The sequence below is a fragment of the Solenopsis invicta genome, chromosome 14 (genome assembly GCF_016802725.1).
Source record: "Solenopsis invicta isolate M01_SB chromosome 14, UNIL_Sinv_3.0, whole genome shotgun sequence".
Lineage (NCBI taxonomy): Eukaryota > Metazoa > Arthropoda > Insecta > Hymenoptera > Formicidae > Solenopsis > Solenopsis invicta.
In genome coordinates this window covers 17,858,053-17,873,138 of record NC_052677.1, presented here as the reverse complement: position 1 = coordinate 17,873,138, position 15,086 = coordinate 17,858,053, and the positions used below count along the sequence as shown (strand labels likewise).

The window sequence follows — 15,086 nt, the reverse complement described above, 5'->3', positions numbered from 1 at the left end:
CAGTACTGGCAGTGAATTTCAGAACGCAGTCCAAATAGATACAACCGCATTGTAAACCCAGCATTAAGTTTGTTCTTTTTTTTTGCAAAATAGCCAATGGAAGAATACCACCGAATAATTCTATTGGCTATTCTGCCACTTTCGTAAAATAAAAGTTATTCGCATTTCAACTTCTTCTGATTGGTTCGTAAATGTTTTTTGCGGCTTAAGAAAATTGGTTTACAATAGCTGTTACCGTAATTCATTATAAATTACACAAATTTTGTAGAAAGTGTGGATGCTGCGTATCTAATTGTTCTAATTGTAGGGAAAGGTTTTTCAATGAAAAATTTTCCGTCGGACGAAACTCAGGCATTATATAAATAGAAAATATGCCATTATTAAATAATATTATTTTAATTGTTAACTTTTAATCATAATTTTTAAAATCATATTCTTTGTATCTTTGTATTTGTATATTTTTACACAAATAAAACCAAAGAAGTAAGAAAATCAGAAGGGAGCATTTGGCGAGAATTCTATAGCAAAGAGGAATCTGAGAGGTGCCATGTCGGCCTTTTTTTATAACGCTAAAATTCCCGGTGCACAATTAAAACAATTTAGTTGCAGCACAGTACAGCGCAACACAGCATCAAAAACAAATTTGTATTCCTATTGTTATTTTACCTATCATTTGAATAATACTTCGAGTAAAGTATTAATTCGAGATATTTTATTGGTTCCGCCATATTTTGTCGGCACCAATAGGATGGATAAGCTGTCCAGACTCTTACTTTAGGAACTCTAGTGAGTTCTCGAGAAAGTTCTTGAAAAATTAAATAAAAAAATAGTAATTTGTAAATTTTTATTTCAAGATTTAGTTTTTGGGATATAAGGGTTTAAAACTAATCTATCAGAGATTACGTTTAGACGATCATCTGTCATACGTTCACTAATACTATTATACTAAATGATATATGTGTACGTATGTACAAATACGTATATACATTTCTTATATATGCTCCAATAAATACTTTAAGCACAATTTCTTTCAGAGGTCTTTTTCGGTGTAGAAACTCAATTTAACTTTGACTTTGTGAATTCATCTAATTGGCTAAAGGTTGGAATGAGCCTAATTTTGTCAAAATCAAAGGTGAGATGTGTTCATCTGAACAATTACCAAACTAACCTTTAGATTGCTGTGATTTTTACATTAACTATACCGAAAAAGGACCTCGTTAATGTACCTCATTGTATGTACACATAGGGCCATAAATGATATAACACATGAATTTGTACACACACCAGAGCATTAATGTCTTACAACACAATAACAACAACAACAACAACAACAATAATAATAATAATAATAGTAATATGTATATACAATATTTTTTTTATAATATAATGTATAATATACATATATCATTACTATAAGAAATCAATTATTATTGTGTACTATTATCAAATAATCGTCAGTTGATGATCTATAATCATCCATGACTCAATCATCTATGATCCCATGTACATTTTGTTTTCGACTTATAAATATTAATTTCATCTATGATCAAAAGATTCTTTCCATAAGCGCTATAATATTCCTAGAATTATATTGTATGAATATTATTAAAAATTAAAATAATATTAAAATAATATTCCGAGAATATATTTTTTAATATTATAGAAACTAAATTTATAGAAATTTAATATTATATACTGTATTAATGTTATATATCTGTTTTATATAATATTCGTTTTATATAATATTATTTCAATATCCATGAAATATTATGAAAATATTTTTGTTCAAAAATTAATGCGAGTTATGCATAAAATATTCATAAACTTTAATTATTGTACTTAAAAGTTATAATATTCCCGATAATTTAAAATATTGACGTAAATATTATTTACTTCTCACATAATATTCATATAATATTATCAAGAAGACATATAATCACTTTTTATTAATATTAAATAATATTATAGCGCTTATAAGACTTGAATAATCTTTAAGCAATCTTGTAACAAAATCTAAATTTATAAAATGTGTTTAGTTGAAGCAACTCTGCCATAATTTTAATTGAATTTCATTTATAGAAATATTACGAGTAGCAATATTGTGTATTGAAATTACACCAATCAATGAAAAATTTTATAAAGAAATAATCTGTTGAAACTTTTTACATTTTTTATAAATTTCTAAACCTGATAATCACCAAAATATTCACACACAAGAGAGAATCCATCGATTGTATCTAATTTTCCTTTCATTATACAATAGTCAGGTACTCTGAAGCAAGCTGCATTGGATCAATAGGACATGACGTTAAAACGCGAACCTTTTGTCCATCTTGGGTCATGAATTCGATTGCTTGTTCACCATCCATAAGTCCAGCCTGCTCAATACTTCCTAGCTGATTAATTGTCGCGACTGCCGTAGCATCGGTATTTTCATCCTATAAAAAACAGTGTGTTAAAATATTTCAGTAACAAAGTATTTTATTATCAAATATAAAAATGATATATTTTTATGATCAGTGCAATTAATCGCACTTTTATAATTCCTGATTTTCATCTGTATCACATAGAATTTACTCCTTTTTTCCTCCATCTGTTGCTGAACATCTTAAAAAAAATCACAAAAAGACTCCGTTAATATTACTAAACTAGAAATTAACCTCAAGTGCTTGGACGATTGCTTCTGCGTCAGCTTGAATTGCCGACATCGTCTCGATATTCTTTGTCGTACTTGGACGAACCATAATGCCGCTTTCCTCTACAGTATCTTCGTCGACATGAATGTTTAAGGCTTGGAGTTGTTGTGCGAACATTCCAGGATGGACCCTAATGATCTGACTATCGTTCAATTGGCTGATAAAATGCCCCTGTGAAAGAAGCTGTCGAGCCTCTTGAATGGACAACGGAATAGGATTTCCGTGTTCATCCGTAATCTAAAAGTAATAATAGATTTAAATTCCATGGAAGAAGAATTTCGATTATAAAGAACAGCTGCGTTTTTTAAGGAATTATAGCTATATAATCTTAAAAATTAATAATATAAGACAGAAATATAAATATTCAATTAGAACTTAATAACACTTTAGATAAATAATAAGGTAATAGTAAAAATGCAGTTTCTAGCATAAGTTTTAAAACATTTAGTGATAAAAATAATAGGATTCATCCTTTTTACCTGCAATTGCAAATCTGAATCCGACAATTCGAACTCTGACTGCTCCTCATTGTTACTAGCTGCATTATTCATAACTTTATCAGCACTAATTTCGTTCTCAACGTTCAAACGTGACAAAGAATTCGTATTTGTTGTCACCATGTCTTTGTTTTTGATTACGTTGGCGTCAACTAAATTTCCATAATTGTATTAATAACTGATCAATTAATCAATGAAAAATGAATATATACATTAACAAAATCATTAATATAATTGTCTACGTACCTAAATGCAACGTTCGCGATTGATTAGGATCTTGAGGATCTTGATAAGAAACATATATAATCTGTTGGATTTCGTCATTAGATGCCTCATCAGTAGTGATTATTTGATCATTGAACGTCCGTTCGTCAGTTTCTTGCGAATTCGGCAGAATTTGCCACACTTCGCCGATCGGAGATCCTTCCGATCTGTTCACAGTCAGCATCTTATTTTCTCTGTGCACCTGTAGAAATTGACAGTTATTACTGACTGCTAACAAAAAATACAAAACGTAAAATAAAAAATTGTAAACATGAATAAATTTCCTGCAATACCTTCTTGTGTTTTGTCAGATTTGAACAGTCGGCAAAAGCCTTGCCGCACACATCACAAGAATAAGGTTTCTCACCTGCAAAAAGAGAATAAAATAGTTATATATAATAGTTTATAATTATAACGGGAATTAAAGCGATGCAAAAACAGAAATACCCAGTTATATTTTACTATATAAATATAATAAATTATATTCTTCTATTTTTTAATTTGCGGCATCGTTCATCGTTTTTGATTACCAGTATGCAAGCGAAGATGTTTCTTTAGCGCCCACTGCTCTGTAAATCCACGGTTGCATTGGTTGCACTGAAACGGACGTTCCCCCTTGTGTCTGCGTACATGACATTTCCATGTATCCTTGTGCAAAAAACTCTTGGCGCAAAACTCACATTTCCACGGCCGCTCGCCGGTATGTCGTTTCACATGCAGTTTAAATTGTGACGATGTGGTAAACTTTCTACCGCAGTAATCGCAGCTATATGGTTTTTCACCGGTATGAATGCGCATATGTTCCTGCAAATTACCATTTTGCGAGAAACTCTTCTGGCATACCGTGCAAGTATATGGCTTTTGACCACTATGCCATCTAAAAAGGAACGATATAAATTTAATGATATTAAATTTATTTCACATTAATAGTTAATTAAAACTCGGTTTTTCATTATCCGATTAACTGATGGTTAAATTTTACCTGATGTTTTATCCATGGGCTTCATCCATGATGATGCCATAGGTGAAGCTTATTGGCTAAAACTTCAAGTTAAGTTTAACCATGAGTTAACTAGATAATGAAAAACTGGGTCTAAGTCTTAATTCAGATATACAAAGATATATTAATGCAAAAAAAATTGCAAAATAATTGTTTATAGAAATGATTTAAATGTAAGCGTTGTTATCATTACTTTCACTAGTGTCATCATATTTAGACGTCGTGTTTAAAAAATATACATAATTGATCAATATTTTATGCTTTTATACGCAAATTATAGAGTAAAAATTTTTTGATAAATATATCAAATAAGGGACTCCGATAATCTTAATCTTAACATATAAATGCTATTTTAGAAAGTTATTTTAAGCAAGCTATAAAGTTAAAAATTAAAAATTCAAGAATGTCTATATATTAATCATAAACTTATTTTCAAAACAATCAAATTCTTGAATTACGTGAAAAGATTGGAGAATTTTTTTAAAAAGTCCAAAAAATTTAACAACATGTTTGTGTTTCTTCCGTGAAATACAATTACAATTTTAATGCATTAAAAGTAAATGATGCATTCAATTACCTGTAATGCAAAGTGAGGCTAGTCTTGTGCGCAAATTGTTGTTTGCAAATTTCACAAAGATATTTTTTCTGGCCCGTGTGAGTGGACTGATGATTAATCAAGTTTGCTTTCGTTTTGAAACTGGCATTACAAGATTTACAAACATGTGGCCGATTATCCGAGTGTACCAATTGATGCCGCTGAAGCAGTTGTTTATGCTTGAAACTTTTGTTGCATTTATTACAAACAAAACGACGCCCGTTGTTGTGCTCAGCTTCCTTATGATATAAGACGGAACTCGGGTGATTTAAAACCTTGCCGCAGATATCGCAAGCATAATCCTTATCCGATTTAGTTTTCTGCAATATTATATGAAGATTTAAAAAGTTGCAGAAATACTGTGTGTAATTTTAAAAATAAAATTATTGTGTAGAAATATTTAAAAAAGTTAAAATATTTCTTAAATAATTACATGTAAACTTATTTTTAAATTAATGTTTTATATTTTTATATCTTATAAATTTTATTAACAAATAAAATTATTTTTAAATACATTTAGATTGAGAAAAATAGCTAACCAGTTAAAAGCAAAACTTAATGTTCAATAATAAATTTCTAGGTCAATTTATATACATGTACAAATTAAACAAGTTTTCAGAGTAGCAAGGATTGCAGAGAAGCTTGTAAATATCAAAATTATTAAATTGATTAGTAATTTAATTTAAAATATTAAATTTCTAATTCTACTTAACAGTTCCGACAAAGTGCGGCGCGCAATTCGAGAAATTTGTAAATGTATATAATCATATAGACAATTATTATTGAATACTGAGATTCGCTTTTGATCGATTAACTCTTTTTCTCAATTTAAATGTGTCGATACACACCCCAGTCATAATAGGTTATTGTTTTTAAATTATTTTTAATTAAATAAATTTATTAAAACTAAATAAATTATATTTTAAATTTTAATAAAATTATCATATTGTAACTTTATTATAACTTATGAAAGACATACCCCATGTGTAGTCACGTGCATTTTTAAATCTGACTGATTTGTGAAAGTCTTATTACAAATGTTACAAATAAATTCCGGCTGCTCGTGCACTTTAATGTGCAATTCATATTCCCGTTTCAATTCAAATTGCTTGTCACATTTTTCGCATTTGTAAATCGTACTTTTAGAATCTCGTGCCATTTCATCTTGTAGTTTCATCGTGGAGGTGCCCGGTTGTGGACTGAGCGTCTCACGCGATTCTTGTGCCTCGACATTTTTTTCGGCAGAATTTGAATTATGTTGAGTCGTCTGTTGATGCAATACTAGATTCTCTTTAGTATCAAATAATTTCTTGCATTGTGTACACTCGTGTTTGATACCCTTGTGGAAACTCCTAAAAAATATTGCGTTAAAATATACAAACTATTTGAGCATATCTAAACAAAATTTTAGATATTTTTTACTAAAATTTTTGAGAAATTAAATATGAATATAATTTATATGTATACAATTCAAACTTACAAAATAAAATAAGAGAAATGACATAAAAAGTATATATTTTATAAAAAGAATTTTGTTACGTTGAAGCATGGTGTTCTTAGCTCCAAAAAATTCTTAAAAATTTAGGAGAAAAAGTTTTTTTTTTATTTTTTTCCTTACTGCTTTTCAATTATTTTTTTTCTTTTCTTTTAAGATAATATCACCTTTATTGTTTTCTATATCAATAATTTTATGACTTCTTTTATTTAAAAAAATTCTAATAAGTGCAGTTTATCAATAAAGTCCATTGTCATTATCGCAGTCATATTTATTTATCATATAAATGTAGTTCAAAATAAACATAAAAATATGTTAAAACATAAAAATAATATTTCAGCATGAAAAACCTTACTAGAACCATTATGGCCAATTCTTGGTCAAGTTTTTTTTAATATATATTTTTCAAAAAAAGAATAAAAAATCAGTATTTTTCTTGATTTTACTTTTTCAGAAAATTAAAAACACTAATACCTCTTTATCAACCAATTTTTTTCATATTTTTCAGAAAAAAACTTGTTTTTTCTCTACTTTATATTTTCCGAAAAAATTCTGAGAAAAGTATCTTTGTACAGAAAATGTACAATGGTCATATGCGTGCAGAAAATGATATTACTTATGTACTATGTATCTGCTACGTTGTAAGAAACCCTTGCCGCAAAGCTGACACGTAAACTTATTTTTTCGACGGCGCAGCTTTGATTTCGATCGTATGCGTCCACGATTCACAATTACTACCTCACCTAGATCCGTACCCTCTTCTGTTTCGAGATGACCTATTACTTCTGCAAAATATGCATGACATGCGCGAATAAGTAAAACAAATTTTATTCTCTTAAAAAAAAAAGATTTTCTTAGAAAAATTTGCACTCTTTTAAGAATCTCTAGTTTTTTTATATAATATAAAAATCAATCAAATTTCGAGAATACATTTATGAATACGTAGCATAGACATTCCTGAAATTTTTAAAATTTTTTGCCTATATATGTTTTCTCTAAATAACTTTTTTAAATAGTATTCAATCTTACAGAAAAGAAAATTTAAATAACTTTATCATAGAGCATAAGAATTTTAAAAAACTATATTCAGAAGAAAGAATAAAAATGTTTTGGAATTAATAAAAAATAAAATTTTATCGTATCATCTTTGTAAAATATGAACTGTTTATTTTATAATCATTATGTATACCTTCCTGACCATCCTGGCTAGAAGTATTTAACAAAGCTTCCGAATCATTAAACATTTGGAAATCATTATCTTCCTCATCGATCACACCTTCTTCCTTAAATATCCTTTCTAATTCTTTTCCCTGTACTGCTTCTAGAAATCTGTACAAATTCCAAACACCAATAAATTAATCATGAATTATCATAAATAATTCTAAATTATAATTTGTCAGTTGTTAGTATTACCTTTTGGGAACTTTGCGCTTTCTTCTGCGTCTACCATCACCATCTATCTCTTCTTCTTCTTCTTCCTGCTTATCCTCCTCACCTTGACTCACAGTTTCTGCAGAATTTTCCTTTGTCGCCTACAAAATATATACATATATTAAGCGTTATAACATAGAACAGAGTTTTTCAACCAGTGTGCCCCAAAAATTTTAAAGAAAAAAATAAAAATAATTTAGAAATAAAGTAAAAGCAAAAATGCTGCAGACACAAAAAAAATACTTTTAATTGGAAAAATGACGCAACAATCAGTTATAGTTTACTCTCGTTTTAACTAAAATAATATCATTTCAATAAGTTACTTTAAAAAAATAAAAATTTTAGAAAATTTTACTTTTTATTTTTATCGTATTAGTAGTGTCTGAAAAAAACAACTATATTATAACTCAGGAAATTTTATCAGAGAGAGAGAGAGAGAAAGAGAATAATTTGCCTTGACAAGTTTGGTCCAATATTTAATGTGTCGTGAATTTAAAAAAATTAAAAAATATTGATACAAGAAACAATGTTGCAAGAAATGTTATAGGAATTAATGTTACAAACCACAGAATCTACCTCTGCGTATACTTTGGGTGGACGTCCACGTTTCCTTCTTGGCTTAGTCAAGCCTTCCATTTGCAAACTCATTTCATGTTCCGCTGTATACAAAGATCCATCTGGCATGACTAAAATAACAATATCATACATAATGTTAAATTTACATGAAACACAATAGCTCCACATGGTGATGGGCAAAATTATATTACTCTTAATAATCATTTGCTGCTCATACTGCTCAGTCTCATTATACTGAGCTGTACTATCCACTTCTATTCCTTCCACCCTAAACACTGTATTTTCCTTCTTATTGCGCAAACGGTCTGCTTTGCGCTGCTGCTCCAATTGATTCTTCCAAAGCTCGCGTATCTTGCGCTGGCCAGCCACCAGTAACTCAAAGAATTGCGCCGTCGCCTCCAGCTGAATATTGCAACCCGGACAAATTGTCCGTGGTAATTTTCCATCGTCATGAATCTTAAATTTAAAGATTTACTATCTATAAAATGTATATTATCATGTAAAATATAAGAATTATATATTATTATGTAAAAAAATATCATAAGATAAAAGACTGCTTTGAAGAAATATATAAAAATAAGAAATATACAATAGAGGTTGTGGAAAATGTAGGGATCAATTCTGTAACCTTAACTATGTCGTTATGGTACACAGATTTTTTGTATCATATAACAGGTGTGCAATGTTACAATAATGACATTATTAAGGTTACAAAATCCATTCCTTAGACATAGACAGATTTTAGATATACTAAGAGATTTACAGAAAAAAATCAAAAAAGGGAAAGAAGATAAATAAAAATGAAAGCATTAAAACCAGACATCGTTGTAATGTGATAAGAAAATGTAATATAGCTTTGGTCTGTTTACATTGTGTAAATTAACTTTAAAGTCAACTTATTTAGTTTAACTTATTTTCTATATCTTTTCCTAGTTTTAAGAATTAAAAGAAGATAGAAAGTGAGCTAAACTATGAATTAACCTATGTTGGTATAAATGGACCTTAGAAAAAAAAGCTGTATCTTATACTTTATTAACTTATTATTTAATAAACTAATAAAGTAAGAAAAGACTAGAGAGAAAAACAGGGTTATAACAGATTATGAATATTAAATAATTGCTAAGTTTGACATCTGCATGGACATGTTTGGTTAAGAAGCATCGTAACCCAAGTCCTTTCTTGGTGAAAAAGCTGAAATAAAAAAATTCTATTCTATATTCATACAAAACATTATTTATACAAATCTTTCAATGTTTATATACATAATTCTAAGATAATGTAATGTTTTTCAATAGAGAAATTGCTCATTTCTGAATATATTCCTACAATAATATGGGAGCGACACTCGACATATTTGGCGTATGCAAACAATGTTTACATAAAATAATCAAACGCTTTATTCGGCAAAAAGAAAAAAAGAGGAAGAGAGCAAAAATTGAGGATGAAAATGCTAACGAACAATAAAAAGAACGATGCATAAAGCACGATAAACATTTGATCAGTGCAGTAGCTGCTTAGAAGAGCTACGAGAATTCGAAGTAGGAAATCAAGTTGCGATCCGTTTGACCGGCGTTTTGAAAAAGCAGCGCCTCACCTTCAGCGGCAAATAGCGATTTACCAGCGAGCATAGATCCGACTCGCCCACCTCGCTGATGAACAGATGCTCGTTGCCGTTATCCGCCGCGCACAATCGGCAGATCGTTGAATCGTACAGATGTACATCGTTTACCATGTTCTTGACGATGGAGCGCGATGGAGCGTGGAGAACGAGATGATGCGTCAAAAAATTGTTTCCGAGGAAAGTAGGAATGAATCAAAAAAAAGGGAAGTGAGATCAACGACGTCAAAATGCGTCGCGTGTTACCATTATTTTGTATATATACAAAATAAACGTCGCATAAGTGCTTCTGCCCAGTGATTTGAGAAAAAGTATACAGTGTATGACAAAGGCTAAGTTAACCTCTCTGATTCTCACTAGTATATTGTCTAGTAATATTTCCAATGTTTAGTAACAAAAAAATTTCTAGCATTAGAGAGAGAGAGGAACCTGTGGCGTTTTCTAATGCACTGAGTTTTAATCCAGGTTCGTCGCCATTTGCCGGAATCGTCCAATTAGAACGGACGATCGTTATCTTTTTCCGCGCAGCACAAGTTATGATTGGCTATTTCTCTACTTCCATCGTGCGCGGCAAGTCGTGCCGCGTCCTGTGGGTATGAGGCATAAGGTTTGTTCGTACTGCTTAAAACTCCTAAAAAGTTTTGCACTTGAAATATCTGTTCGAACGTAAGAGAGGGAGACAACACGAAAGTGCAAGAAACTTGAACTGACTTGTAGAATTTCCTTCTTCAAAGTAATGCGAAGAACCATCAAGATTGATTAAAATCGTCTAGTGTCTGTTTTAAGAGATCTCTTAATCGATTGTTCGTTATATGTATATATATCAATATATATATATATATATTTTTTGTCATGTCAAGGATGTGTCAATAATGAATTAAGGGAATGTCCTGTAATACCTGCCAAATAAAATTTTCATTCTTTACAAGAGACGTAAGTATCAAAGTGCCTCGTTTAATTCGATAAGTTAACTCTGCCAAGTAACGTTGTTGTCCGTTTATTTATTTTTAATTTTGTTATCGCTCAGATTGGTTGCCCGAGCTGCGGCTTTTCTTACTGCAGCAAATGTCTCAAGTACAAATGCGATATTCCTGACATAGGGAGAAAGAAAGTTTGCGGACGTTGTTACAACAAGTTGAACAGAATGAAGAGATCGAGTGATTCGAGTCCCGATGACATTGCGGACGATGCTCTCATGCCTGATGTGAACGAGAAACCACTTGCACCAATTGATATCACTATGAGGTAAGATAAACTAATTTTTTGCGATATATATATATATATATATATATATATATATATATATATATATATGAAATTTTATACACAAAAAGATATTCTTACTTTAAATGAAATTTATTTTTATGTTAATTCCTATTACGAATTTTATTTTGAATACAACTTAAATTGAAAGAATCTCACTTATTGTTTGCTGATTATTTTATTGTTTTTAACAGAAAAGACCAATTTTTGCCAATTTTTTCCAGAAAATATTGATTTTTATTATTACTATGAACTTTATTTTTAAAAAAATGTATTATTTTGTCAACTCTGAAAGATTTTTTCTCAGTTTATCAACTTCTCATATGCTCCTGAAGTTTTAATATTTAAATTCGGCACACTATTTAAAAATATGACAGTTTTTAACGCTAAATATTTTAAATAGATTGGATTTGTTAGAAAATCCAGTAAAGCCTCCAATAGTGATATATGAGCATACAAATCATTGGGACAAGCTTAAAATGGGACTAGATCCAGCCGATCAACAGATTGTAGATAGATTACGAAAGTTGAAAGATGAGGAACAAAATATTCCATTGCCTACTGTCGAGGAGATAAAGCAAAGATTAGCATTGCTGAAAGATCAAAATCCAGAAGCCAGTGGAAGTAACAGCATAAATGTATGTGAGCAAAATGCATAAATTTGTATAATGAAGTAGAAAAGCATCAATTATTAACAATAATAACAATTCAAACATTAAGTATAATTGTTAATATAAGCCAAAGCGTGATTATTAGAGAATAGCATGAAAAAACAATTTGATTTTACATACAAATTATAAATAAATAAATAAATTATAAATAAATAATTATAAATAAATGTGTATTAAATAAAATGTACAGACGTTTCAAGCCAGGATTTGGATCCTTTTCACTATAAGCAAGAAATCTAATACATAAGAGGCAAGATGATAATGGTTATAGCTTCTCTTAATAATATGTTTTTATTTAAATACAATAACAAAAAACATAAATTGATAGATTAAAAATAGAGAAAATCATGCTGCATTTTAAAAGGTGAGGCATAATGCTGTCTTGATCTAGATGATACAGAAATGACTATATCCAGATAGAACACAAAGTCACAAGAATGTCAATATGACTTTGTCATTTATAAGTCAATAAATGTTACCCTTGTGACACCCTTATAATGTCATTCAGTTACAAATGAGTAACTTTTGATATTATGACTTCTGTGTTTTATTGAGCTGGACAAAATTTTACTCTGATTACATTAGGCACCAGCATCCAGTCTTGTTCATATTTGGCGCTTCTCTATTTATTTGCATGATTTATTTAATCAGTTTAGTTTAAATTATTATTGTGTGGGTCTCACATGAATTGATTATTACAGATACATCAAGTAGATACTCGAACAGATCAAGAAAAAGCAGATGATTTGATTCAAGAATATCTCGCACAAATGGACCTACCTTCGACTAGCGATTGCAAGGATATTCAAGAGAGACTCAACGCTTTACAGGATGGTAAAACTGTGAGTGGACGAATTATCACACTTCAAATGTAAAATTATAACTATTAACCTTATCTCTTCCAGTGTCTTGATCGAGACATGAAAGAGAAAATTGACATTTATAAGGAGATATGTGATTCAACAAGCACTGATAGCGTCGAGTTAATTAGCAAAATTTCGGCAATGGAAATAGAGGTATGTATTCGAGAGTAACGTGTATGTTTAGCTCTTTTTATTTGTATTTTATTATACAGTCAATATAAATTTAATTTCTGTGAAAAAGGAATGCATTGTTTATGCATTCTCTAATCAATTGTATAATTGAGGGTTTTTCACAAAACTAAATAAGTCCAAGTAGTTAAATTTTTAAGAAACAAACCATTTATTATTAAATATGATAATTTTATCATATTTAATCCTGTCCCAACTCTTTAATTCGCCTCTAAATTCATTCTTCTTCGTTCAATTTCATCTGACACCCTTTTCATCATCTTTCCCTTTTAATTCCCCTCATTAACACTCCTCTTCCGTCCTATTGTGGAAATTTTATATTTATTACCTATTTATCTCATAATAGTTTACATTTATATTTTATATAATATAGTAATGAAGGTGAATAAGAAAATATTGTTTTAAATGTAAAATAATAATTTTTTATTTACAATATTTTATAAATGTATCTAAACAAAAATATCTTTTATATTTTTCATTGAATAAATATAATTTTTTATGGATATAATAATATAATAAATTTTAAAAACAAAGTTTTAGACTTTAATATATTTTGTGGACTCTTTAAAAAAAATCTTGGCTTATTTCTTGCAGAAATTTTATATTTACTATTTATATTTTTCGTTTTTTTGTTTTGTTGGAATAAATTTTTTCATGATGTTATTGATTTGATACCAATATTGAGATTTTTTTTATGGATTTATGCAGTTTTTATAGAAAATCCTTTAATTGTATATTTGAATTTGATTAATTATTTAATTTCTATATAAAATTTATATTGAAAAATCAGACTTCTCCAAACATAGAAGACGAAGAGGATAAAGATGAGGATAAAGATGAGAGTGTAAATGAATGTGTAATGTGCTCACGAACTGCGAATGAATCAGAACTATACAGATGTGCAGGTTGTACAGGCGACCTTTACTGTCCTTTGTGTTTTGAGAGCTCTCATGAAGAAAGTGAAATGCTGGATAAGCACAAAGCGGTTCGCTTTATCAAGGAAGATAAAAGAGATCAATTATCCTCTGCCAAGATGAGCCTTATACAGAAACTATTAACGTCAGATTGTTCAAAGAATAATCACTAATAATTTGTAAATTTGTATATCTGTTAGGAAATTTTCAGAGACAAAAGTTTTACACAGATTTACATTGTTGAGTTGGCTGTAGTCAGACAGTATTGTATGCACACAAGATTATAATGCTTTTAACAAAATGATTCAGTATGTTCTCCAATTGCTTAATTCGGATGAATTTTTCAGTCTCTGGAAATTGAGAATACGCTTCGTCACTCGCTTTTGGCTGTGTCGTTCCATAGTGTGGTAATTTTTATTCATTGGTCTTATTATTAACTTCCTATTTCTAATATTATACAACAGATACATAATGATGTACCCTCGTATGCATCGAATATAGTCGGATATAGATGATATTGCATTAACATTTATTATAGAAAATGCTATTCTTTATAATTCTTCGGAATAAAGTTATTTTGGCTATTGTTAATGAATTTTGGAATCCTCCCAATTTCCTCGAATTGCATCTCCAACTTTATCTACATGTTTTTAAATCCATAATTCTGGGCTAGTTTCACAACCTCCGGTTAACTTAGCTTAACTGATCGGATATTCGCGGTTGGTTATTTCTGATCAATTTTACTTAACGACAAGTGCGATTGGTCAATTCCAATGGAAAGATTAACGTATTAAGGGTCTTTTTCATCAATCTAACCGGTCGGTTAGGTTGGTCCATTGAAATTGACCAATAGCATTTGTTATTTCACACAATAGGCAATGCGATTGGTCAATTCCAAAGGACTAACCTGTTGATTAGCTTGGTGAAAGAAGCTCTAAATGAAAAGCACCTTGTGCTTTTCATTGTGCATTAGGCTTAACGCGTAGTATGAAGTGTGACACGGGCTTCAGTGTT

General features: G+C 29.8%; 2 protein-coding genes and 1 long non-coding RNA gene across 5 annotated transcripts; 2 read left to right on the top strand and 1 right to left on the bottom strand.

Moving 5' to 3' along the window:
* The first annotated feature begins 700 nt into the window (after positions 1-700).
* On the top strand, positions 701-2,618 carry LOC120359548. Its single transcript, XR_005576328.1, has 2 exons — positions 701-960; positions 2,264-2,618. It is a non-coding gene; the product is annotated as an uncharacterized LOC120359548 (long non-coding RNA).
* On the bottom strand, positions 2,156-10,543 carry LOC105207718 (zinc finger protein 420). 2 transcript variants are annotated; one of them, XM_011177321.3, is made up of 14 exons: positions 10,149-10,543; positions 8,746-9,010; positions 8,543-8,664; positions 7,961-8,079; positions 7,737-7,876; positions 7,164-7,332; positions 6,032-6,404; positions 5,035-5,372; positions 3,988-4,334; positions 3,751-3,824; positions 3,440-3,659; positions 3,176-3,345; positions 2,661-2,933; positions 2,156-2,438 (listed from the first exon to the last, which is right to left on the bottom strand). In XM_011177321.3, exons 1-14 carry the CDS (start codon positions 10,284-10,286, stop codon positions 2,253-2,255), a joined length of 2,934 nt encoding a protein of 977 aa, XP_011175623.1. In that variant the 5' UTR covers positions 10,287-10,543; the 3' UTR covers positions 2,156-2,252. The 2 variants fall into 2 exon arrangements, with proteins under 2 accessions (XP_011175623.1, XP_011175624.1); XM_011177322.3 differs by having other exon boundaries at positions 8,555-8,664.
* A 329-nt stretch (positions 10,544-10,872) lies between these two features.
* On the top strand, positions 10,873-14,667 carry LOC105192942 (abscission/NoCut checkpoint regulator). 2 transcript variants are annotated; one of them, XM_039457462.1, is made up of 6 exons: positions 10,873-11,105; positions 11,200-11,417; positions 11,839-12,073; positions 12,808-12,948; positions 13,012-13,122; positions 13,949-14,667. In XM_039457462.1, exons 1-6 carry the CDS (start codon positions 11,058-11,060, stop codon positions 14,243-14,245), a joined length of 1,050 nt encoding a protein of 349 aa, XP_039313396.1. In that variant the 5' UTR covers positions 10,873-11,057; the 3' UTR covers positions 14,246-14,667. The 2 variants fall into 2 exon arrangements, with proteins under 2 accessions (XP_039313396.1, XP_039313397.1); XM_039457463.1 differs by having other exon boundaries at positions 10,874-11,105; positions 11,273-11,417; positions 13,949-14,245.
* The last annotated feature ends 419 nt before the right edge of the window (positions 14,668-15,086 follow it).